Below are 25407 nucleotides of genomic sequence, written 5' to 3' on the forward strand. Positions count from 1 at the left end.
CACTGCTGAGGCCAGAGTCCACCTGGGAAACTGGATCAGACATGAGAATCCACTTCAGTACCAAGACTGAGTGCTCCATCCAGGCCAAGGACTGCCCACACACCATCCATCGCCTCCCACACGCACAGCAGACACCACTCCTTCAATCCCAGTGCGCTGTCTAACCAGCCAACCAGGCAGCCTTTAAAACTCAGCAAGTCTGGCCCAGAAGAAGAACTCCACTTGCCACATTTGGATCTAACTCCTGTTTTCGGGTATTCAGGAAAACTGAGACCAAAAAGAGGGTGACTTGTCCATGGTCCCCCTAAGTTGGTGGCACTGTTGCCATTTCTACTGCACTACACAGTGGGGGAAAAAAGAAAAAGAAAAAGGCTGGGAATTCAAGGATGCCCTTTGACCCTGAACTTTTAGCATTTTATCCATCTCACTGAAGTTGTTTCCCACATCTACTCCCTGGGGTTGAGCCGGCTTTGAGCCTCTCACCTCTGCATCTGGAAGTCAGAGTGAAAAGGCTGAGTTTACGGCCCCTGTGCTTCCAGGACACCTCCTCTGGGCTGGTGCAGGGCTGGGAAGCTAGTTTTTAACCCGACTCCAACCTAATTCCCAAGACTAAGATTTGGAGAAGAATCTGTTTCCAGGGCTGAAAGCCTTTTTCTCCTCCTGTCCCTGCAGTGACCCTTCCCAGTTCCCTGGGGCCTGGGATGGCCATGCCTCTGTGAGAACTGGAGGGGGCAGGAGCAGCCCCCTGGGAAAGGCAGGTGGGGCTGGTGCAGGGAGAGGGCAGAGGGCCAGAGGGCCTCGAGTTTGCCACCCACTGGCCTTAATAAAAGTAAGATTGCTACTGACTACTAGGTATTTAATATGTGTCAAACACTATGCTAAGCCCTAAACCTGTAGTGACATTTAATCACTGCAAGACACCAGTAAGAGGTGGACAGTGATCTTATTTTCACTAAGGAAACTGAGGCACTAAGACTTAAGTGACACTCCTGAGGTTAATTAGCACACTTCACACTGCAGAGTGAACCAACCAAAGCCCAAGTCAGATCATATAACTGCTCTATTTAACACTCTTCAGTGGCTCCCTTGCTGTCCTCAGGACAAACTCCAAACTCCTCAGCCTGGCATTCAAATCCTCCATCACCTGGCCTCTGACAACCTCTCCAGCCCAGTCTCTTGTCCACCACTTCTTTCACTTTCGCCTCACTGAACTCGTTGGTTTCATGGGCTTGCTGGGCGCCACCACTTCCCTGTGTCTTTGCACGTGCTCACCCTACCCATGCCCCCTCATGCCCACATGAACCTCTATGTATCCTTTAAGGCCCAGGTCAGCTGTGAAAGAGGAACACGGGGCTTGGCATAGAACCTGAGCTCAGTCAGTGTGAGCTCCTGTTCCCTCCTGAGGTGGACCCTTCGGGGTGGAAGTGACAGAAACCCAACTCAAGGCGACCACTTAAGTGAAAAATCCTGGAATATTTGACGTCAGGTCTGGCTGGATCTGAATGTTAAAACAATGGCATCAGGAATCTGTTATGGCTATCTGTAATTGTCAGGGGTCAAGAGAGAAAGAGATTTTAAGGAACTGGCTCACATAATTATGGTGCTTGGTAGGTCCAAAATCTGCAAGGCAGGGCAGCAGGCTGGAGACCCAGAGAAGAGCTGACATTGCAGCTAAAGCCCCAACAGGGTCCCAACAGGCCACCAGCTCACACACACACACACACACACGCACACACACACACACACGCAGGCTGGGTTTTTAATATTCACTTTCATTAATTTAAACCTGAATATTTGCAGGAGGTATTTGAGGTCAGAGACAGATTTCTTACAGGAAATGATTATGAAGTCAGCTCCTCCTTCCCCCTTCCCTTCATTGTCCCACATCTTACCCCTGAGGTGATGAGATGGAAACCAGGTGGAAAAATCTCCTACATGAGTGATGGTGCACTCCATAGGCAAGGGATGGAAAACAATGGGTTTTCTCCACTTATAATTAGGAGAGAGATAGCCATTCCCCACCCCTGGTAGAAAGGGGAGTTTAAAAAACAAAAACAAAAACAAAAACTTTGCTTCTTTGAGAAGGGAGGGATTCTCACTCTAAACTTTGGGAATGGACACACCTAGGGAGACAGTGCTCTAGTCTTCCTGGCACCTTAACCTGGGACCTGGTCCTGCCTATAACCTTCCGGCCTCTTGGGGAGATAAGAGTTTTATTTTCCTTTCTTAAAATTGTGGTAAAATACACATAAAATTTACTGTCTTAATCATTTTAAGTGCACAGTTCAGTGATATTTAGTACATTCATATTATTGTGCAACCATCACCACCATCCATCTCCAAAACTGTTCTTTTATCTTGCAGAACTGAAACCCTGTACCCATTAAATTTAAGATAACTCCCCAGCCCTGGCAACCACCATTCTACTTTCTGTCTCTATGAATTTGACTACTCTAAGTACCTCATATAACTAGAATCATACACTATTCGTCTTTTTGTGACTGGCTTACTTCACTTAGCATAATTTCTTCAAGGTTCATCCATGTTGTAGCATGTGACTTTAAGGCTGAATAATGTTCCACTGTGTGGCTATACTACATTTTGCTTATCCATTCACTTCTGAACACTTGGGTTGCTTCTACCTTTGGCTATTGTGAATAACACTCCTATGAACATGGGTGTACAAATATCTCTTTGAGACTCTGCTTTTAATGATTTTAGACACGTACCTCAAGTGGAATTGCTAGATATGCTTTGTTATCCTGTTGGGTCAGAGCAATTACCTAGACAAATGGCTGCAGATCTAATTCTCATGGTACATGAAGGGCAAAATGTTTCTAGGGAAAGTGAAAGCAAAAATCCCCTCTTTATATCTTGGACATTTTCAAGTCTCAGGAGGCTGGGAAGACTAACCAGCGAGCTCCCTCGGTGTATTACCACTGTATCTCCGGCATTTCGTAAGGTGCCTAGCATATAGTGTGTGCTCAATAGAGATATGTCAACAAGTGAATGAGAAAGAATCTGTCAAAAACAAAGAAAGTGCACCTACCTGATAGGATGTAAATCAATGAGAAAGTGGAATCCAATTTATAGACATCAAATTTTCAATTAGCTGAACAAGGACACAGCTGTTATGCCCATACATAAACATCATCACCAATCGATGTGTTTATTCATTCATCCACTCATTCATTCATTTCACAAATATTGAGATCTGAGCACCTACTCTGTGCCAGAACCAAAGCTACTCAAGACTCAGTCTCAGCCCCTAGAGGGGCAGGCAGACCCACAAGTGAGTCATCACAATACTGGGTGGCAAGGGCAGTGACCGGAACTGTACAAAGTGCTGGGAGACCAAAGGGAGGGAACTTTAAGTGGAACCACCTTACGGGAGTCAGGGAAGGCTTCACTGAGGAAGTGACATTTGAGCCCAGGGCTGACAGCTGAGACACAGGCAGTCAGTGGGTGAAGGAGTCTATTTTTAGCTTCCATTGCCTGGTGCTGGGCACACCCAACAGGTGCTTCCTAAATGTGGATTATCCGAATGAACAGTGGGGCAGAATCCACGTGGGGAGCTCCTTAGCTGGAAATTCCAGAGCACTAGCAATTGCCCTCCTATTGTCCTCCATGACATCCCAGCAAGGTTCCCTCACTGCATCTGGAAAGTCTGATTCCAGCTTCCCCACCTTTACACACCCTGCTATCCCTCCCAAACTGGACAGTCTCCCCTTCTACCCTGTCCAGGCTGGGCCATCACCCAAGGCCACCTTTCCCCTAAAGCTTCAAGAAGGCTAACTCTCCAAGTCCAGTCATCACTTTAAAAAAAAAAAAAGATGTATGTTTATCTTGTTTTCCCAACCTGATTGTAAGCCCCTGAGGGTAGGGACAATCTGTTATTCCTAATTAGAAGACAATGGCGGTCAACAGCAGTTGTTCCCAAACTCTACCTGCTTCAGAATCATCCAGAGGACTTGTTAAAACAGATTTCTTAACTCCACCCACAGAGCTTCAGGCTTAGTAGGTCTAGGGTGGGCTGGAGAATCTGCATTTCTAACAAATTCCTAGGTGATGCGGTTGGTCCAGGGACCTCATTTTGAGAATCACTAGTATGGGAAGCCTGAGGGTTCCGGATCCAGCTGAACCTGGGTTTCAATTCAGGCTCTGAATCTCACTGCCTGTGTGAGTTAGGGCAAGTCCCTTAGCCTCCCTGGGCTTTAGTTTCTTCAGGACACAATAATACTAGGTTTGCAGGGTTACAGGGGACCCAGCTGGCACACAGTGGATACCCAATAAATGCCTGTAATTACTGGCTAATTGCTTCAGTTGCAGATCTGAGCACCTATTGACTGAGCCAAGTTATTTCTCCTAATTAGGGGAGCAAGCAACACCTCAAAACCCTCCTCCCCAACCTTCCTCCACCTCTCCCATCAACGGGCTGGAACAGCAAAGGAATTTGATTTGATTTCTCTAGGTCCAGAGGGAAAAATGGCACTTCTTTCCAAACCACCAGGCTCACTCTTCTTAATAAAACTTCTCCAGGATCTGTCCTTTGCCCAAGCCCCACCTACATCATTAAATGATTATCTTCTCAAGAGCACACCGGCTACTCAAAAAGCTTAAAATTAAATATAGTCACCAATTTGAATTTTTAATGTACTAATTTTAGCTAAAAATAGATTTTTGACTCTACATGGGGCATGATCGGGGAGTGCTTCAGCAATGTTGCCTTCAAGCAGGTATGTTAGGTAGTGGTCGTGAGTCTGTCTCAACGCCCCTGTCTCTCTCACCCCAACTCTCCTTCCCTCCCTCCCTTTCAGACCTCTGCTTGCCTGAGTGGAGAGGTCTTTCTTTGCCCAAGCAACAGAGAAGGGTCTTCTTCCCTCTGCCCCAGCAGAAACACAGTGGCAGGCATGCCCACACATCTCCATTTACATACGGAGTTTTCACCAGTGCACCAAGAATTTGGCTGTGTACTTACGTACAGGTGTACACTCAAGGAGCCAAGTCTAACTAAGGCCCCTGGGCTTGCTCTGCAGACACCGCTTCCAGACAAGTCCCCACCACCACCTCACACCTCCTTCCAACTAGAAAGCTCCCACTCCCCTTTTGGCTTTCTACTTTTACCCCCACCCCGACCCCAGCCCCACCCTGTTTCTTAGCAAGATGTTCGAAGTAGAAGCCTGAGCTCTGCCACCTATTTTGCTGGGGGTCCTTAGGCCAGTAAGTTTTCCTCTCTGCCTTATTTGCACCTGTATGGTGATGATTCTATCACCTGCTTGAAAGGGAGATAACGATCAATGATAATATTGTAAGGGACTTGGCACTTTTTTCTTACACACCCGTTTTAGGAAGGGATTCAATTATTAAAAACCAACAAGTATTACAGCATTACTCACAATAGCCGAGACACGGAATCAACCTGAGTGTCCAGTGGATATGTAAATGGATTTTAAAAAGTGATATATAAATGTGTGTATATACATACATACATACAATGGAATGTTAGCCATAAAAAGAAGGAAATCCTGCCCTTCACAACAAAACAGATGAATATGTGGGTGTTATGCTAAGTTAAATAAGTCAGAGAAATACAGATACTGTATGACCTCACCTACGTGTGGAATCTTAAAAAGGTGTAGAGGGTAGGGGTGAGGGGTGGGGAAAATGGATGAAGGTGGTCAAAAGCTATAAACTTCCAGTTATAAGAAAAATAAGTTCTGAAGATATAATATTCAGCATGGTGACTATGGTTAACAATACTGTGCTGTATATTTTAAAGTTGCTAAGAGAGATATTAAAAATTCTTATCACAAGAAAAAAATCATAACTATGTGAGGAGATGGATGTTAAGTAATGATAATCATATACATATAATCATTATGTTAAATTATGTCATATTAAACTTATCCAATGTTATATGTCAATTATATCTGATAAAACTAGGAAGGAGGAACAGAGTCTTGACCAGTGTCTTGTCTTTGGACAAGCAGCCCTCAGCTGATCTGAGAATGGAAAAGCTTGATATGTTTGCCAGGCTTTCTCACACATCGGATCCTTGAGAAAGGATCAAGGAGGCTGACTTGCCTAAGGTCACATGGCTAGTCAGAGGTAGAAGTAGGACCTGAACTTCCCTAGCATAGAGTTTGGGTCCAGGAGTGTCTGCTCAGGAGACAGGAGCTGAGGTCCCTCTCGGTGGGGGAGGAGAAGGAGGGAGGAAGCTGAAGGGAAGACAGGTGGTTCAGCAGCATTCCCCCCTCACCTGGCCTCAGCGCAGACAGCTGAGACCATGCTGTGTCTGCCAGAGGCACCTGTCAGGGACCAGGCTGTGCCAGAGAGAGGTGTCCTCTCTGGCTGAGCCCAGATGGGGATTCTGCTGCAAGGTGACATCAGGTGGGGAGAGGGGCCAGCCAGCGCACCTTATGGATCTCCATGCAGCTCACATGTAATCTTTCCACTCCATCACTAATGGAAGTTGCCTCCAAAGCAAATTACCACAAGGTCATCTGCAAGCCTGCTTCACCCATAAGTGAGGCCCTAGTCAGCAGGGCCCCCTCACACTCAGGACCTCCCAACCGGCTCCCCATCTGATGCCAGTGACTGATGCCATGACCAAGCATTTCCTTTGGTTTTTAAAACAGAGAAAAGGCAAGTGCAGGTTTCCCCAGAGGTCTATTCTTTGGGCCCTGGACTTCCTCCTCAGGAGGCAAAGTCTGAGAGAGAGAAAAATCCTCAGGACCCCCACACCCCTTAAGCGGGTGGTTAACAGTGCAGGCTTTGAAGCCAAGCCTAACTGGGTTTGAGTCCTTTCTCTACCAATTCCCAGCTGTGTGATCTTGGGAAAAGAATTTAAGTCCTCTGAGCCTCAGTTTATTCTGATAGTAGTAACTACTAAGCAGTTCCTCTGAGGTTTAACACAAGTAAAGTGTGGGGCATACACGAAGTATTCAACAAATGTTGGTGAAACAAAAAGGAGAAAATCCTACTCTCTGTCCCAGTAACCTGTCCAGGAAGAGAGCAGGTCATCACAGAAGGGAAACAAGGCACACTTGAGAAACCCCAGTTAGGTGTACAAGCCCAAGGGAAATGCTGAGTTGCTCCGGGAAACGAGGGGCATGTTTTTAAGAAGAGGCTGTGTGGGGAAAGGTAGAGGAGATAGAAGAAAACACACAAAAGAGAAGACCTTGGCGGCTGGAGAAGAAATGGGGGATTTTACTAAGATGTGCTAAGTTTAAATTGCATCATTCCCACCTCCCCCTGAAGAGTTCAGTAAAGCCTCCATTTTTATTCGCTGCACTGGGGAGCTGGATCTTTTGGGGATGCAATGGGAGGATGGGTTTGACCCATCCAAGAGGCCTCTAGGGTGTAGAGCAAACAGGCTATGCATGGAGTTGCCCCCTGGCTTGTGTTACCGTAGTGAGAGTGACCTTGGACCAAAGCTTTACTGGGCAAGAACAAGATCTTTATTTCATTTTTTATTTCAAGCCCCTACCCCCTTCCAAGTTGGCAGAAAACATTGACACTGGGCTTTCTTGGAGTTCCTTTTCCACCTCCTCAGTTATGTGGTGACAAAAGGCTGGGGAGGGTTCATCCTATTCCTGTATCACCCACCCAGGCAAGTATGGTGGAGGGTCCCCTGCCTCTGTAAGTCTGGTGGCCCTGCTCTGGGGCAAGGGAATCTTTCTTTAAAACAGCCCTTGTATTGATTTTCTGGTACAACTGACACTTAGTCTTTCCCTTGCTGGGTTGCTATACACCCCTCAAACCCCCAGCCTGATACACACTCATATACACACACACACACAGCAGGCAAGCAGGGCGCCAGGCACAGCTTCCTGCTCTCAAGAGCTCCTCTCTCTTTGGTACACCCATCGTGTGGGTGTGTTTTCCACCTGGAATCTGCTTCAGTCATCTGCCTGAAGAAAGCGTGAGAGGTGGGGTAGAGGACGTCTTTCCAAGTCAGTACAGATAGCCCTACTTTATTCTCTGCACTTGTCGCATCGTATGGATAATACAATGATTTTTGGTTTTGTTTGTTTTGAACCACCTCACTATTGATTGGGGGTTATTGAAAGGGTCAATTTCTTGAAATATCACCCCCACTCTATTCTGTTACCCTGTCACCGGTATCATCCTGAAGGCCTGCTCTGTCATGGTCACTGACACACCTGAACAGCCAGACAGAGACGGGGCACTACAACCTGAACAATATCAGAGGTGGTAAGGACTCTTTTGCAGACTTGCTCCAACCCAACTCTTTCCGTGCACAAAGGAGGGTGAAGGGGCCTGCCTTTGGCCACACCCATTCAGTGGGTCAGAGAGCCAGTGCAAGAATCCAGGTCCCTGAAATCCGTCCCAGGTTTTCCACTCTGCCAAGAGGAAGGCTGAGAATTCTCAAAGGGGATTGACTACCCTTGCTCCAAGCCTGCTCCCAGTGCAAGTCCTCCTTCCCTCCCCGGGCATCTGGAGCAAGCCATCTACTTTGGAGGCGGGAAAGTGTGAGACCCAGCGCCTCCCCATAAAGACGTGTAGCTCCGTGTCTGTTTCTGTTGTAGAAATAAATGGTTTCATGCCACACTGATTTCTCTACATCTTTGCCTTGGTCACCTTTCCTTGTCAGGATACATAATTCTACTTTATTCTCTGTATTTGCCTCACAGTATTCCACAGTCTAGAGTTATCATGTTGGGTTTTTTTTGGGGGGGGGGGTTGTTTGTTTTGTTTTAACCAACCCTCTATTGATGAACATTTAGGTTATTTCAAAGATTGCAATCCACGCTACAGCAAAAGTGCTTTCATGCCTCTTTGTGCACTTAACTCTACACTTTTCAAATAACTCTGGCACCCACACCATGGGCAGTGTGATGGGTGTCTTCACTACGAAGCTAGGTGTAGGAAGGGTGGAATTTGCCCACAGTCACGCAGTAGGTTTGTGCTAGAGCTGGCAAACGTGGAGCCCCCACCTCAGCCTCCAGACCTAATACTCTCTTAGTGCCAGTTAGTGATCATGTAACTGTCCTCTAGTTTGGGTCCAGTTCGAATTGGCCATGGTGGTCTGCTTATTTCAAATGGCCCAGAAAAGGCAAGTGTGTGGGTTGTGCCAAGCACTGTGTCCTCAGTGCCAAGAAAGGGAAAGACCACTAGAAACCTTCATTGGTTGACAGGGTCCCATGTGTGGGCCCCCAGGAGATGATGTAGCCTGGACCATCTTCCAGGCTTACAAAGCACACTTAAACCTGTGATCTCATTTTAATCTTCTAGGGTCTGTATTATTTACCTTCCCCTTTTAGAAAAGAGGAAATTGAAGCACAGAATGGTGACTTGTCCCACATGATACAACTAGTGGTGGTGGAGCCAGGACGAGGGACTTGTTCTTTAAAAATACATACACTATTACTACTGAAAGGGAAAACAAATTGCTGTAAGTATGAAAAACTGAAATAATAACTACAGAAACAAAATGGCAACACTGCAGAAAGAAACTCGGGGCCAAAACCAAAACAAAACAAAACAAAAGCAAAAACCTAAAAACAATCTTGTTAGGTGATAAAGGGCACATCATCTCATCCGTTTGAACCTCAGTTGTTTCATTTTTAAACAAAGAGAACGGTAATAACAATAATAACATGCACAGCAATGGGGCTGACACACACTACACACCACCCTCATGCAATAGCCATTTCCACATCTGAGCTTCCCCTGGGGGCTTGCATTCACACATACATACTTAATACGGCTGTCATCAAAGGAAACACACAATTTTGCTTCCTGCTTTTTCACCTGACATTGTCTCATAAGCTTTTCCCACTCGGCTACCTGGACTCAGCAATCACTTTTCCAGTGGCTGCATTTACCCAGATTAATTAATTCCTGCCACTGGTGCTGGACATTTATCACCACCAAGTTTTCACTATTTTGGCTGATGTTTTCAGCCTCAGAGACCCAAAAGTCTGAGACTGCCTGAGGCCTTCGGACCCTGAGCTCCTGCTCTCCCCAGGCTGTTTACCCAGCCCCACCTGCCCTCTGTCCTGGTGCCTGGTTCAGCCCTTGCCTCTCTCGGGCCTGAGGCAGAGCTGAGACCTTGCCTGACGGTGTCCCGTAAAATCTCCAAGCCACAAAACATCTTCAGAACAGGCTGAGAAAAGCTCTTGGGGAAAAGGGTGAAGAGAGCTTCCCTTGATATCCCCCAGCCCTTCCTGAGAACATATGCATTTATGCTCCATACCCTTAACTCAGGGACTTCTTCTAAAATCTAACCTGAAATCCCTTTTTCTCTTCTTTCTTCACAGGATGTAAACTTTTTTGGCCATGGACCTATGAAAATGTCTCCAGAAAGTTTAAGAAGGCATAACACTGTCTTTATAATTTCACCAGGTTCTTGAACTCCTTGAGCTTGCCTGTGCAGGTTAAGGATGCGGCTTAGGGTGACATTATCTCCTTCCACTCCTCCTGGCTGCCTTCCATTGCTTTCACTGAATACAATTCCACCACACAAGCACCTCTTTTTCAGCCTTGGGCCAGAATCTGTTCTACCCATTTACCTGTTAGTCCCTGGAGGTTTCAATAAAGTACTAGATGCACACCTGAGGGACATGGGAGGGGGTGGAAATCTGACGAGCTGGGTACAAGTTATGCTTCCCCACTTGTTGGCAGTGAGACCTTGGGTCAGTCATGTACCGTCCCTGAGCTTCAGTTTCCTCATTAGAAAAATAGGGGAAATTATAACCTGTACTTAGCAGGAATGTTGGAAGATTCTGTTTGTGAAAACGGGGGATATGCCATAAAGCAGCTATGAGAGTCCCGTGCCTGGAATCACTGTGGAAAACATTTCAAGCCTCCCCCCTCCCCCCAAGGTAATGTTCTTCGTTGCTCTTCCTACGCACATAGACTAGGGGCTTGCTCCACTCTGCCCCACCAGGACCCTCCAATCTAACCGTGTCATGCTCAGGTGAGCCCACATCTCAGACCCCAGGCAGTGAGCTCATACTTGAGACTCCGACCGCGAACATTCAGGACCCAGGAGGACCCTCTTCCTGTCTTCTGTACCCCTCACCCTCGCACCCAGACTCGAGCGTGCCCACCCACCCAGCTTGTTTCCCCCTCTTTCCCAGCGCAGGCGCGCAGCGGAGATACTCACAAAGCTGCCCCCAGCACATCTGGGTGCGCGGGCGGCCACAGCTGGAACGCGGGCAGGTGAGCGGTCCGGCTACCGGGCTCCCGGCCGCCCCCCGGGCCCCGCAGGTAGTGAAGAAGGAGCGGGTTGGGGGAGCCGGAACACGGGGCGGGGCCCGAGGGGTGGGGGCGGGGGCCTCTCGGCCGGGCCGGGCCGCCGACCGACAAGGGGACAGAGAGCGGGAGGCGCGTGGAGCCAGCCGCAGCCGCAGCCGGAGCCCGAGCCCGCGCCCGCGCCGCCATGCCCCTGGCCTTCTGCGGCAGCGAGAACCACTCGGCCGCCTACCGGGTGGACCACGGTGTCCTCAACAACGGTTGCTTCGTGGACGCGCTCAACGTGGTGCCGCACGTCTTCCTGCTCTTCATCACCTTCCCCATCCTCTTCATCGGTGAGCGCGCGCGGCGAGCGGCGGAGGAGGGAAGGGCGGAGGCGGGGTGGGAGGAGAAGGCTCCGCGCGCCGCACCCTCAGGGTCCCCTTGCGGCCAGGCGACCACCGCTCGCATCCCTGCTCTGCGTTCTGCCCCAGGATCCGGGGCGTTCACACGTCCGCATAGCTCTCACCCCCGGGGTCCACCTGCACCCGCACCCACCACAGCGGACGCTCCTGACCCAAGTTTTGCCACGGCAGGGCCCGAGCTCAGATGGAGAAAGGGGAACACAGGGGTCTCCGTACGCACTGGAAAGATGAGGAGGCGTCGGGTTGTACCCTCAGTGGCACTGTGGAGGGAGCTGGGTCACCCCTCCCCCAAGGCACCCTTCCTGTCAGCCGCAGTGGGGCTCTGGGAGGAGTGCAGCCTGCGCCTCAGAGGCTGGAGTGGAGGCCCCGCGAACCCCTGTGCTTCCCCAAGACTGAGCCGGTCAGCAGCCTCCGACAGTTCCGGGGTCCCACTCGCCCTGAGGGAGGAGAGGCTCCGCTTCCTTTGCGAACCCCACCGGGGCGCGCGTCTCCAGAGCGCAACTTCTCAGGCTTCGTGCAGAGCAACCCCGACTGACGCGCAGACTCACAGCGACCCCAGAGGCCTCCAGAGCCCTTGTCTGAAAGCCCTCTGCAAAGTTGGGTGTCACTGCCCAGACAATCCGACAATCGTGCGTGCCTCTTTTCCTCGGGTCCCCTTCATTTCTCTCCAAGACCTTGAATTTCCAAAGCTGGCTAGCTCTATCAACTCATAAGATGTCCCCTGCCTCCCCCCAAAAGTTTTCATTCTCTAATTAAGAAAAGCAAATTTTAAAATTCATATGCAGTTTTGGGGAAGAAAGGAAAGATTGTCACAAAATTAGAAAGAGGAGATGCTGCAGAAGCAAAAAGTTGCTAGTTATTGACAAAGATAACTAGACAGAAATAGGAAACATACTCTCATATGTGTATCAAAAATTGTACCAGCATTTACACTTCTGTTCACAACCAACTGGTTTATTTACGTGGTAATTTGTTCTATAAGAGATCAGTATATAAAATGGATATCTGCACAGGTGGGCCTCTGTGGGTCCAGGCTTCATGCTAGGACATATAGTCCACGTGTACCAGACTGGGCATTCTCATGCTCAGGTGTACAACTGGGTACACTCCTCATCCCCACCATGGACCCAATGCCTAAGCACTCTCCTGGAGTTCATGCAGCCTCCTCCAGATGAGTCAGGCTTCTGCCTCTTCCTGTCTCTCCTTGCAGGATGGGGCAGTCAGAGCTCCAAGGTACATATCCACCACAGCACATGGCTCCACTTCCCTGGGCACAACCTGCGGTGGATCCTGACCTTCATGCTGCTCTTTGTCCTGGTGTGTGAGATTGCGGAGGGCATCCTGTCTGATGGGTGAGTGACTCTCAGAGGACTCAGGAGAGTGGATCTACTCCAGGGTGCTTCCTGAAAGGCCCAGGGAGACCCCAGCTCACCTGTACTCCATTAGCCAATATCATTTTGTTTGCTAATTGATCCAGCCACTGTTTATCCAACATCTTTTGTGTGCCAAGCTCTCTGTGAGAACCAGGCCCTGCTCTCAGTGCAGCGAGGTGGAGGGAACCTGGATCTGCATGCCAATATCCAGTGAAATAATCCTAGAGCTGAGTGCTCCAACTCCTCTGGATGATGCCAAGCCTCTTCCATGAGCTGCTGGAGTTACCCTCTTGGGGGAAAAAATCTTGCTTAAGCTCTTTCCTTGGTTCTCAATTGTTTATAAGGTCCCAAGTCTTCAGCCTGGCATCCAGGTTCCTCACAGTAGGCCCTCATTCCCAAGATCCTTCTCCCCAAGCCCACCTTTCCTGTGGGACTCACAGCACACGCTTCACATCTCTGCCACAGCACAGATCATACTTTATGTTAACATCTATATCTATCTGCAAACTGTCTCCTTCTAAGTCAGAATGACCTCAGAGTTGCAATCTGGGCTTTATTCATCTTTGTATTCACAGTGCAAGGCACACGACAAAGCTCCGTAGACCCTCACTGACTCCTTAAGATGCAATAATGTTGCAAGTAAGCACTCTGGGATGAGAAAGGAAGGCAGAGTTGGGCAAGCTTCAAGGTTGAGGGGGCATCCGAGTGGAGTCTGGAGGGATGGACTAGGGTTCTGACAGGCAGAGGAGTTCCAGAGAGGGAGGGCCTGTGGAGCCTGAGGGAGGAGAAACAAAGGAAAGTCACCATGGAGGAAAGCAGGCCGGGTGGGAGCAGTGCAGCGGTGCTGAAGCATGAAATACACGCAGGAGAGTGATGGAGGCTGAGATTTGGAAATCAGGGGCATCTCCAGGAGAGCTTCAAATGCCAGGCTGAGTGTTTGGGTTGGATTTGTCAAGTTTGGAACAGAAGAAAGATGTAATCAGAGCAGCATTTTTTAGGCAAGAGCTTGAGAGGGTGTCCAGGGTAGCTTGGAGGCAGGGAGAGGCTGGGGGTAGAAACAGCACTTAAGAGGTGGTCTCATTAGTCTAGGTGAGAGATAACTGCAGCTGGAAATGGTGCGTCAGCAGTTGGGGGTGCAGCCCAGGATGATTTGCAGCAACCACCTCACTAAGGAAGAGTTGAAGAATCAGCGAGGCTCAGTGACTGCCTGAGTGAAGGGGTGGTGGAGAGTGGTGGGCATTTGGCTTAAATACCTGAAGTCCATTCCCTGAGAGCTGGAATCAGACTATGCCCAGCCAGACAAAAGCTGGCTTTTGCAGCTGGCAGCAGGGGGATGAGATATCCCCCTCCAACCCCGCCAGTCACACACACACACACCCTCACCCTCCCACTCCCAATGTCCCTGCATTCTGGCTTCAGGAGCAGTAATCTCTGTGATAACTGTTTGCCTCAGGCATCCTGATTATCAAAGCCCTCAGATGAGCAAGAGGACCAGAATGCATACTGCCACATAACTAGCCGGTGACAAGTCCTCCTCCCACCTTCCATCCCAACACCCCTTCCAAAGCTGCACAAATGCTAGAGACGGGAGGGATACCTTGTGGGCCTCAGGCCAGAATATAGTCACCAGGTTATAATGAACAAAGTGACAGAGAGGAAAACACCCTTCCTGCAGATAATGTAGACCTGGATCTTCACTAGCTTTTCTGCTACGCTACATACCAGCTGTGGGACTTTATACAAACCACCCAGCCTTTCTGGGCCTCACTTTCTCTGCCTGTGAAATGAGCATCATAATCCCTGCCTTGCTTGCTTCATAGGGCAGTGGAGAGGGAAATTAGGGCGAGACAGGCTGCAGGGCGCAGAGTGCAGTGTGGCAGAGCTCTGGGCAGACAGTATGTTCCCAGAATGTGTGAAACTGGAATGAACCAGGTGGCTGTCCAGCAGCCCCTCCCAGGTGAGGCAGCACCTGTGTCCCAAACCGCTCCAGCTCGGTGCAAATTGCCATCTCCTCCCCAGAGGACAGGTCAGCTCCTCAACTGGACACTTTTCACCTGGCCTTTGCTGGTTTCCATCTGCAGCCTACACCCCAGGGCAGGTGAGCATGAAGGAGGGACATGGGAACGGGAACAAACAGGAGGAGAAGCCACCATCCTTGCCCTGTGGCACCCTCAGTCCACCTCCCTGGGTTTGCAGACTTGCCTGGAAATCTAGGGGGCAGATGAGAGAGGGGGTTGGTTAAAGCAGTGGTCTTCAAACTTGAGTTTAGTTTAGGGTAAGCCTCATTTAGTGATTAATTAAGGCATCTCTAGCCTGTAGGGATTCCTGTCTTCTTTTAGGTGTTGTTTCTCTGTGATGCTCTGAATTCAGAAGACACAAAGCAGTATAGGGTTAGTGAGGAATTTTTTTTTAATGTAGAATGTTTTCCCAGACCACCATATACTGGAAAAAGGCCTATAAAGTTTTTTAAACTAATTTCTTACCTAATTCAGAGTATATTATTCAGTAAAGAAGTCAAAATCTATTCTATTAAGTTATGTCATAAAATACGTATTTCACTTATGGTTATTTCTTATCTTATTTCATCTTATAAAATGTTTATCATTTCTACCTCCTATTACAAAAAATGAATTTATTTAAACTTATGAAATAACATTTTATATGTCACTTAAAAATATGTGGGAGAGTATAGAGTCTTTCAAAATTATTTCAAGGAGTACAGAGGCAAGGGTTTGGGAGACACCTGGGCAGGGTGTTGATTTTTTCCAGTGTCCCCACTAGTGGCTGATTGCCTTGTACCTTCTGTATCAGTGTGAAGACCTTTTGCTGAGACTATCCACTAATCAAGGTTTGAAGAATATCAGCATTTACAGTCTCATTCAGAAATCTGGGATGTGAGGGCGATCTGGCTGCGACATCTGTCATCCCATTGATCACCAGGGTTGATTCGGCTGATCTGGCTGGCTAGGCAGGTGTCCCCTTCCTCCCTCACCACTCCATGTGCATCCCTCCCAAAGCTGCATGCTCAGTTGAAGAGGACGACCATCCCCAATAGAGGAGGACCGTTCTTCTCCATCGAGGGTATATGAGTAGCTGCGCTCCCCTGCTAGAGCCTCCAAACAAGCTCTCAAGAAATCTGGAGATCAGCTTTTTTAGTTGATGTGGTGGCTTGGTGATAGCATCAGGAATGCAGGTTGTCCCCATTTTTCTATACCATCTTCTGTGTGTCCCTCATACCTTCCCTCATGGTCACAAGATGGCTGCCCAGCTCCAGGCATCACTTAGGCAAGGGTAAAGGGAGCATACTCCCCAAATGCCTCTTCCTTATGCAGGAGATCATCCTCCATAGACATTCCTTTACATCTCATTGGCCAGAACTGGGTTATATGGTCATCCTCAGACCAGTCACTGACAAAGGGGTCTGGAATTGCATGCCTGATTGACTAATCACCATCCATTCTTTGGGGCTGAGCACATTGCTGCTGGAGCAAACTTGTGGTTCTTTTAGCAGGGAAGGAGGAGAGCATACCATTAGTTGAGCAGCTCACCTCTATATTACACCGTAGTCCTACCAGACTACTTGGGATCCAAACATGGCTCTCCTCATTCTCCCACCACCCCCACCTTTTCTATTGAACTCCTGCTCATCCTTCAAAGTCCAGCCTGGTGCTACCTCCTCTGTGAAGCTTTCCCTGGTTGCCCCCCCTCTCCTTTGTGCTCTCAGCCTTCTGTCCATCTGCAATACCTCTTCCCTAGACTGCCTAGTCAGACAGCTCTGAGCACGGTTGCCACCTCCCTACCATCAGCTTTTGAAGGCAGGGACCTTTGGCACACTGAATGGAAGGACCAGTACCAGCAAAGGCAGCACCAAGGCTGGAGACTGGAGGAGGCCTTCTAGGAATGGAGGGGATCCCAACATGGCTTCAGTGGAGAGAGCAGGCCCAGCAGTGCTGGGGAAATGACTTGAGGCCATATCACCTGTGCCATTGGCACTAGGCCTGGGTTTTGCTTTCTATAGGAGGGAACCTTGGAAGGACATGATCAGGACCAATTAAGGTGAGCCTCCTCACCAGTTGGGGGGGTGGGCTGCATTCTGGGAGAGAGCTCTGGTTCTCCATGGGGCTTATCACCAAACCCGAGCCCACCCACCAAGGTATCTGTGAGTTAAAGTGGGGAGGGGATAAGCTGGTATTGGCTGCCTTCACCCCCATCCCAAGGGAGGAAACAAAAATAGTGCCTTTAGGCTTATCACTTAGCCTCTCTGTGCCTCAGCCCTAGAATGAGAAGACTAAGAATACTGACTTTATAGAATTTTATGAAGATGAATGAGTTAATACACATCGAGTACTTAGAACCGTGCCTGGCGCAGGGTAAATGCCCAATAAATATTGACTCTCAGTGTTGTAATTACATCACCTGGGGAGGGATGCCGATGCTGACTTACACTGTTCATGTTCTATGGGGTGATCACTAAAAAAGTTGTGGTCTTCAGGCCCTTGTATTGCCCAGGGGACCCCAGGGCAGAGACTCAGCTGTGTTCACTCCCAGAGAAGTGGTTCCAGGCCAGAGGCTTTGCGGCTGCGACTGCCAAGGCCGACTGCCAAGGCCAGCTGCCCTACATCAGGTTCTGTACGCGTGAACCCAGGGAGGGAAGGCCATGAATTTCAAAGCTTGAACACCGATCCCGCACAGCATCTCTGTGTGGCCTCCTTGGCCCCTTAGTTAACAGGTGTGTTTGGGGTTTGGGCTGGGCAGTGCTGCCAGCATAGGGTATGGAGCTGTGCATATGTTCTGGAGGCCCTGCCATGTGCTGAGCCCTAAGCACAAGGCCTGGGCTACTCTGTTGGGGTACTCAGTCCACCCACTCTTCTCTCTCTCTCCTGCCCCCAATCTCAGGGTGACCGAGTCCCGCCACCTCCACCTGTACATGCCGGCTGGGATGGCGTTCATGGCTGCTGTCACCTCTGTGGTCTACTATCACAACATCGAGACCTCCAACTTCCCCAAGCTGCTGATTGGTAGGGAAAGGGGAGGAGGTGGGAGAGGGAGGGGGTAGGTACCTCCATTGGTTCCTTCAGATAATGCTTGCTGTGGACTTACTATATGCCTGGCACTGCTCTAGAGTTTCAGAGGTAGAGAAGAAGAAAATTCCTGCCTTCGTGGAGTTTCCAATCTGGTGGAGAAGATAGATAGGCAAAGACAGTAAATAAACAAACAAATAAGTAGTGATGATGCTATGAAGAACACAAAGCTGGGTACGGGGTAGAGAGTGAAGGCCGTATTGCTGTCTGTACAGGATGCTCAGGGGAGGCCTCTGATAGGAGTGAGCATGCAGATATTTGGGGGAAGATATTTCCGTGCAGACGGCACAGCGAGTACAAAGGCTTTCTGATAGGAACAAACTTGGCAGAGAGGCCAGTGTGGGCAAAGCCAAATGAGCAAGGAAGGGGAAGAATGGTAGGAGATAAGCTCAGGGCCCAGGAGAGGGGCAAGGAAGACTCCTGGGCTTTGGGGCTGGGCACCTGGGCGAAAGGTGGTTTTGATAACTGACATGGCAAAGTAGCAGGCATTGGGAGTGTTTGGGCCATACTGAGTTTGAAACAGCCAACTCAGGTGTCAAGTGTCAGATGAGCAGTTAGACAAACAAGTCGGGCATCCTGGGGGAGGTCAGGGACAGTCATGGGCTTATAGGTGGCATCTACAGCTTGAACTCCGATGAGGCTACCTGGAGAGAAAAGAGAAGGCCCCCAGGACCAGAGCCAACATTTAGGGAGACCCAGGAACGAGGGCCTGCTTAGACCTTCTGATGCCATGTGACCAGGGTCCCAGGCAGAAACAGCAGCGATGAGTGTTGGCATTTATTGAGCATGCACAGTGTGCCAGGCTCAATGCTGAGCTTCCTCCATGCATTATCTCACTTAACCCCTACACTTGTCCTCTTGTACTGTTGCTTTCCCCATATTACAGATGCAAACACTGAAACTCAGAGAGGTTAAAAGTAATAACAGCGAACATGCACTTGGCACATGACGTGTGTCAGGCACGATCCTAGGTGTTTTACTTAGGTTAACTCACTGAACCCTTACAACAACTCTATGGGGTAGGTACAATTATTGTTCCCCTTTTACAGATCAGGAGACCAAGGCTTAGAAGTTAAGTGACTTGCACTAGTCTCCCCAGCTGGTCAAGGGGCAGAGCCGGGTTTAGATCCTGCAAGTCTGGCACCAAGAAGGCTCTTTAAAAGGCTGAAACTGTGTGTTCAAGGGTCCTCAGACTGTGCTTAGGCCAGAGGTATAAATCCACAGGTCTGCCTCTGCGTGTCTGAGGCTGGGGCTGTACATGTGGCTATTAGGCTGTGGTCAGACTGTGTGTCATTAAGTCAGACTGTGATTTTTAGGAGTCACAGCATCTAATTGACATCTGGGAGTCTGGAACTCTGTGTGCTAAGCCAGAGAATAGTACAGCATCATAAGAAGGCAGAAGATGTTTCCGGAGCTAATCACAGGTCTACCTTCCTGTGTCAGGTGGGAACGGCTCCATCAGGAGCATCCAGGGTATGCCCCCACCCAGGGGTCCCTGTGTGAGTGTGGCTGGGGGACTAGGGAGCAGCAGGTGGAGGAATGTTAAATACAGGCACCAGTGTCTGAAGCAGCTTCTCAGGCACAAAGACCCCTCATTAACCACCAGGGCCTGGCTGACCCTGGAAACAACCTGTCTGGACATCTGGTAAGTTCATTTTCTCATTCTCCAGAAAGGACATAATGTTGTCTCCTAAAAGCACAAGTTACCACCCATGAACGGACCAGTCCTGCTCTAAGGAACAAGGACTAGAGTTTTGCGTTCCACAGAGCCAGAAATTCTAGAACAGGGAAAAGTGAAGAGGGTGCACCCCATGAGCTGCAGGGCAATGGCATTAGGGGAACAGCTGGCCTTCTGAGGAGGCTACTGGCTGGTCACAGGTCTGGAATCCTGCAGAAAGGTGACCCATGATGCGGCTTACATTGTCCCGTGAAGTAACCTTGTTCCTGAGTCCAGGTGAGATCAGGAAGTATTCTATGAGAAGGTCATGTTTGAGCTGAGAACTGGAGGATAGGTGGGAACCAACTGGGAGAAGGGACAGGGGAGTGCTTCAGGCAGAAGGAGCAGCTGGACAAAAGCCCTGAGGCAGAAGCAGCAAAGACGCTAGGAAATGTGGGGGGAAACAGTGCTGGAGTGCGGTGAGCAGGGGGAGGGCTGAACTTTGAAGGCTGAAGTGGCAGGTGGGGCCTGTACCGGGCTGGACCTTGAAGGCCACACCACAGGCGTTAGTCTTCATCCCGAGGACAATGGGAAGCCACTGAGGATTGGAGTGTGTGGGGTGTGTGTGTGTGTGTGTGTGTGTTAACATACACATAACATAAAACTTTCCATTTTAACTACTTTTAAGTGTACAGTTAGTGGCATTCAGTACATCGACATTGTTGGGTAACTGTCACCACCATCCATCCCCAAAACTCTTTCATCTTCCCATTAAACAATGACTACACCCATTAAACAATAAGTCACTTCACCTCGAAACCACCATTCTAATTTCTGTCTCTGTGAATCTGACTACCCTGGGTACTTCAGATAAGTGAAATCATACACTGTTTTGTCCATTTGTGACTGGCTCATTTAACTTCACTTAATAGTCTCAAGGTTCACCCATGTTGTAGCATGTGTCAGAATGTCCTCCCTTTTCAAGGCTGAATGACATCCCATTGTATGTATACACCACATTTTGTTTATCCATGCGTCCATCAATGGGCAGTTGGGTTGCTTCTACCTTTTGGCTGTTACAAATAATGCTGCTATGAACATGGGTGAGTTGAGGTCATATTTGATTAAATTTAGGCTAGATTGGAAAAGGCAAGAGGGGAAGGGGGCAAAACCATGAGAAGGCTCTCAGGGTAGTCCAGGGGAGACATGATGGTGGCCTGACCCAGGTGGCCACCCCAATGAACAAAAGTGAATGGATTCAAGATAATTAGGAGGTAAAATAGATGGAACTTGGTAATAGGTGGGATGTGGCACTGAGGGAGAGGAAAGCGGGGGAGAAGCAGAGGTAATGTGAACTCAGAGCTTAAAACCCCCCAGCGGCCCCTGTGCTACACCACTTTCTCCCCTTTCTTCTGTTCTCTCAGTCAAGCACTAAGCCTTTGCCGAGTGCTGCAGTGTCTGGCAACAGGCTGAGGGCTCAGCACTGTAGGACAGGACTGTTGAAATCAACCCTAGCGGTCCTGGGTCCACCGCTAACTCCCTTTGTGACCTTGGACAAGATACTCAGGCTCTCTGAGCCCCAGTTTCCCCATCTGTACAGAAATAGTAAGCCCCTGCCTAAGTCGTAGGGTTGTTATAAAGATCAAATCAGACCATATCTGTTAAGTATTAGAGGTAAGACCAATTTAAGACGTATTTTCAAGTCTTGGCCCCAGTAGTAAACCTACTAAAGATGTTCTGGTGCCTGGGATAAAATCTGTCTGAGGGAGTGTAGGTGTGGAGGCAGGGGGATGGCCTCCAGCTAGGGGATTCCTTGTGACCTGGAGACCAGACCCACCTGAGGGACATCATCCCAATCTTGAGGGGTGGAACCAGAAGCAGATGCTCCTGCCCTCAATCCTAATGCTCTCACCCAGGGACCCGAGATACACGGCATTTGCCCCTCCCTGGGCAAGTTCAGTGTCTCAACCTAGTTCCCAGCCCAGAGCCAGACTAGGGCAGACCCCAGCTTTTGTCCCTACGAGATGCCCTGGCGTTCATGTCCAGGCCCACCTAGGGATAAAGAGCAAGGCAAAGATCTCCTTCCTTCTCTGTGGTTCCTTTAGAGAGGAGCTCTAGGGATTTAGGCTGACCTTGTATTGTATGTTAGATCATACACATCATATATCATAGAGCATATGACTCTCGGGAGTAGCGGGGTAAGGACTGCCTGTGCTAAAGCACCCCCTAAAGGGGGACTTAGTTATTGCTGTCTTTTGTTGTCGCCAGCTGACAGTGGTTTATTGGCAGATTTGAAAGAGGGTGGGTGAGTGGGGATTTAGAGATAGAATCCACTGATAGCTTCTGATGTTTATGGTCCCAGGTCTGAAATCTGGAGATAGTAAGTATATTAACAAGCTGATATCCAAAGAGTACCCACTGGGTGCCAGGCTCACTGTGCTAAATGCTTTCCATACATTGCTCACAACAACCTTTGAGACAGTACTATTATTATTCCCATTTTATGGATGAGGAAACTGAGGCCTAGATGGGATTAAATGACTTACCCAAGGTCACATTGCTATTAAGTTACAGAATCTGAACCCAGGTGTATCTAGCTGCAGACCTAACTCTAACCACTATATGCACTGCTTTGCAAGGCGGTGACTCACTTTTTTGTATCCCTCATTCCCCCAGGCTCCCTGAGGAGCATCACCATGCTGCAGTGGACTCTGGACTGGGTGGGCCAGGGATCTCGGCCCTCACCCTCTCTCTGTCACTGGCTTGCAGTGAGCTTGGGCAGGTCACTCCTCACTCTGGGCCTCAGTTTTCTCATCTGCAAAATGAAAGGGCTGGATTGGAGGACTTTTAAGATCTTCCCAGCTTGGAAATTCCACAATAGAGCACACATGCAAGGGCTCTGGCTCTAGGCCAGCCCAGCTCTGCCACTTAACAGCTATGTGACCTTGGATCAGTTACCAAACCTTTCTGAGCCTAGATTTCTTGTCTGTTAAATCGGGGGTGATGGCAGTACTTCCTTCATAAGGCTACTGTGAAGAATAAATGAGATAAAAATATTTAATGTGCTTATTTAACACAGTCCCTATAACTTCGTTAAATTCAAGAAATAATTTTCCTATATTTCTTATTATTATTTATTGTAAAGGGAAATTTGGCTGACCACCTTGACTTACAAGATTATTGTTATTTTTGAACATGCCTATCGTAGATGATTTAATGTATGTACATGGTCTCAAAATCACACACTCACATATTCACACACACACAGACATCCCTTCACTCAGAAATGGGCACGCTCATACCCATAACGCTTATCCACACACACACCTCCTTCCTGACACGCTTCTTTTCTCTCCTCTCCACACACTTGCACACACGCGAGTGCATAGGCAGACGAATATGTGCACGCACGTCCTCTGTGCTCTCCTGTCTCTCCTCGGCAGCCCTGCTAGTCTACTGGACCCTGGCCTTCATCACCAAGACCATCAAGTTTGTCAAGTTCTACGACCACGCCATCGGCTTCTCGCAGCTGCGCTTCTGCCTCACGGGGCTGCTGGTGATCCTCTACGGGACGCTGCTCCTCGTGGAGGTCAACGTCATCAGAGTGAGGGTAAGCAGGCCGCTCCTGGGCTGCCACCCAGCTGAGGACACACCTGGGCCGGGGCGGGGCTTCTGACTAGGGTCCTGCCCCTGCATGTGGCCCCATCCCGCTTCTTAGCCATGCCCTAGAAGGAGTCAGCTTGTTTTACCTGCCCCCAAAAGGGGAGTTGAGGCCAGTGGGAGAAGTCTCAGGAGGAACATTCCATCTGTCCCAGCTGCCCTCTACCCCAGGCTCCCAGGGAAGAGGATGTGTTAGCCGAGGCTGTAGGATTCTGGGTTCAATTCCATAGAGAAGAAATAAAAGCTTCAGGGTACTGGCTTCTCCGAGCCTGTTTGATTTACTTTTTTTTGAGGTCAGAATGGACTTGTAATTATGCATATGAATAAGTAAATTTGGCTGTATTCATGTCTTTTTTAAAATCATTTTTTCTGGCCCCCTTTCCCTCTCTGAGAGTCATACCCTCCCCTCCTCCAGCCTTCCCTCCCCGAGGTAACCGAGATTAACAACCTGGTATGTGTCCTTCCATTCTTTGTTTATGAATATAATACCACATACTTTGTTCAGGTTTTTTTTCTCAACACATAAGTATTGTTTTTTTTCTCTCAATATTTATTTTATAAAAATGGGATTATATTCCACAGTTTTTTTGCATCTTGCTCCTCTCATCTAACATAGCTCTTAAGACTCCCTCCAAGTATGGTATGGTTAATTTTGTCTTCTTAATGGCTGCATAATATTCCACCATGTGCATGAGCCATAATTTATTCAGCCATTACCCTATTGATGGGCATTCACTTTGTTGCCACGTTTTTACAAATAACATATTAAATATACTTATATATTTATGTATTGCTGCTTTTATTTCTATGGGAGAGAATCCAAGGAGTGGAGTTGCTGATTCAAAGGGTGGCTGTATTTTAAATTTTAATTGATGTTGCAGATTACCTTCCAGAAATGCTGTAATACACCAGCAGTGAATCAGAAAAGCTTTCTCCCTTCCTCCGACCAGCAGTGGGAGTAACAGCCGTTCTAATTTGGGCTAGTCCGATGAGTGTGAAGTGCCACTTGAATTTGCATTTCTCGGACTCCTCTGCTTTTGGTTGGTAATTTGCAGGGTACAGAGGCTTCTACATTCCCTGCCTCCACTGACCCTCACAGCATCCCTGTGATGCAAGTACCACCCCTTTTTTAGATGAGGAGACATTTTAGATGAGACTTGTCCAAAGACACCTTGCTAGTAAGTGGAGGAGGCTCCACTGCCTGGCTCCACATTCTGCAAATCCTACATGAAACAAGGTGGTGTCCTCAGATTTGTAGAAGACAGTATATGGGAGATTCCTACTCTTCCCAACCCAAATTAAACCCAGCTCAGCCCAGAGGATTCAGAGTGGACCTCAGTGAAGAGTTATGGGTTAGGAGACCCTGGCACTATGGGCCAAGAGGAGCTGGGGGATCCTTTTCCTGGGGATAGGTAAACAACGGCCCCATCTGTTAGAGGTCAAGGGTGGGGTGTCACAACACCAGATCGTTGCTGGGGCAAAGTGGAGGGTGGTGAGGTTGCAATTACCCATCCCCAGTGGCTCATGTGCCCCACAGAGATATATCTTCTTCAAGACGCCGAGGGAGGTGAAGCCCCCCGAGGACCTGCAGGACCTGGGGGTCCGCTTCCTGCAGCCCTTCGTGAACCTGCTGTCCAAAGGCACCTACTGGTGGATGAATGCCTTCATCAAGACTGCCCACAAGAAGCCTATTGATCTCCGAGCCATTGGGAAGCTGCCCATCGCCATGAGGGCCCTCACCAACTACCAACGGCTCTGCGAGGCCTTTGAGGCCCAGGCGGTCAGTGGGGGCACAGCCACACCATCCATTCCCCACCTTCTGATATAGAGTCACAGACGGGGACATCAGATAGCATCAGGTCAACCCCTGGTGGGACTGGGGGAAACTGAGTCCCAGTGAGGGGAAGAGACTTGCCCTAAGTCACAGTGAACCAGCAACAAGCTCAAGACCAAAGACTCATAGGACGGTCACAGCCAGAATGTCCCTTACAGTTTAGGTCCTCTGATCT

The 25407-nt window shown here is 48.9% G+C and overlaps 1 protein-coding gene across 5 annotated transcripts in view; it reads left to right on the plus strand.

Annotated features, from left to right (window-relative positions):
• Positions 1–11210: 11210 nt before the first annotated feature.
• The window catches only part of ABCC8 (ATP binding cassette subfamily C member 8), a 74358-nt gene continuing 60161 nt past the window's right edge, over positions 11211–25407 (plus strand). For 4 of the 5 annotated variants that reach the window (XM_032488917.1, XM_032488918.1, XM_014568079.2 and 1 more), the window contains exons 1-5: positions 11411–11558; positions 12838–12979; positions 17897–18018; positions 23182–23348; positions 24936–25178. In XM_032488917.1, coding sequence (XP_032344808.1) covers positions 11411–11558; positions 12838–12979; positions 17897–18018; positions 23182–23348; positions 24936–25178 — 822 coding nt within the window. Of the gene's footprint in view, positions 11559–12837; positions 12980–17896; positions 18019–23181; positions 23349–24935; positions 25179–25407 lie in introns of all 5 variants that reach the window. The other variant, XM_032488920.1, reaches the window with a different exon arrangement.

Source organism: Camelus ferus, chromosome 10 (genome assembly GCF_009834535.1).
Source record: "Camelus ferus isolate YT-003-E chromosome 10, BCGSAC_Cfer_1.0, whole genome shotgun sequence".
NCBI classification, from domain to species: Eukaryota; Metazoa; Chordata; class Mammalia; order Artiodactyla; family Camelidae; genus Camelus; species Camelus ferus.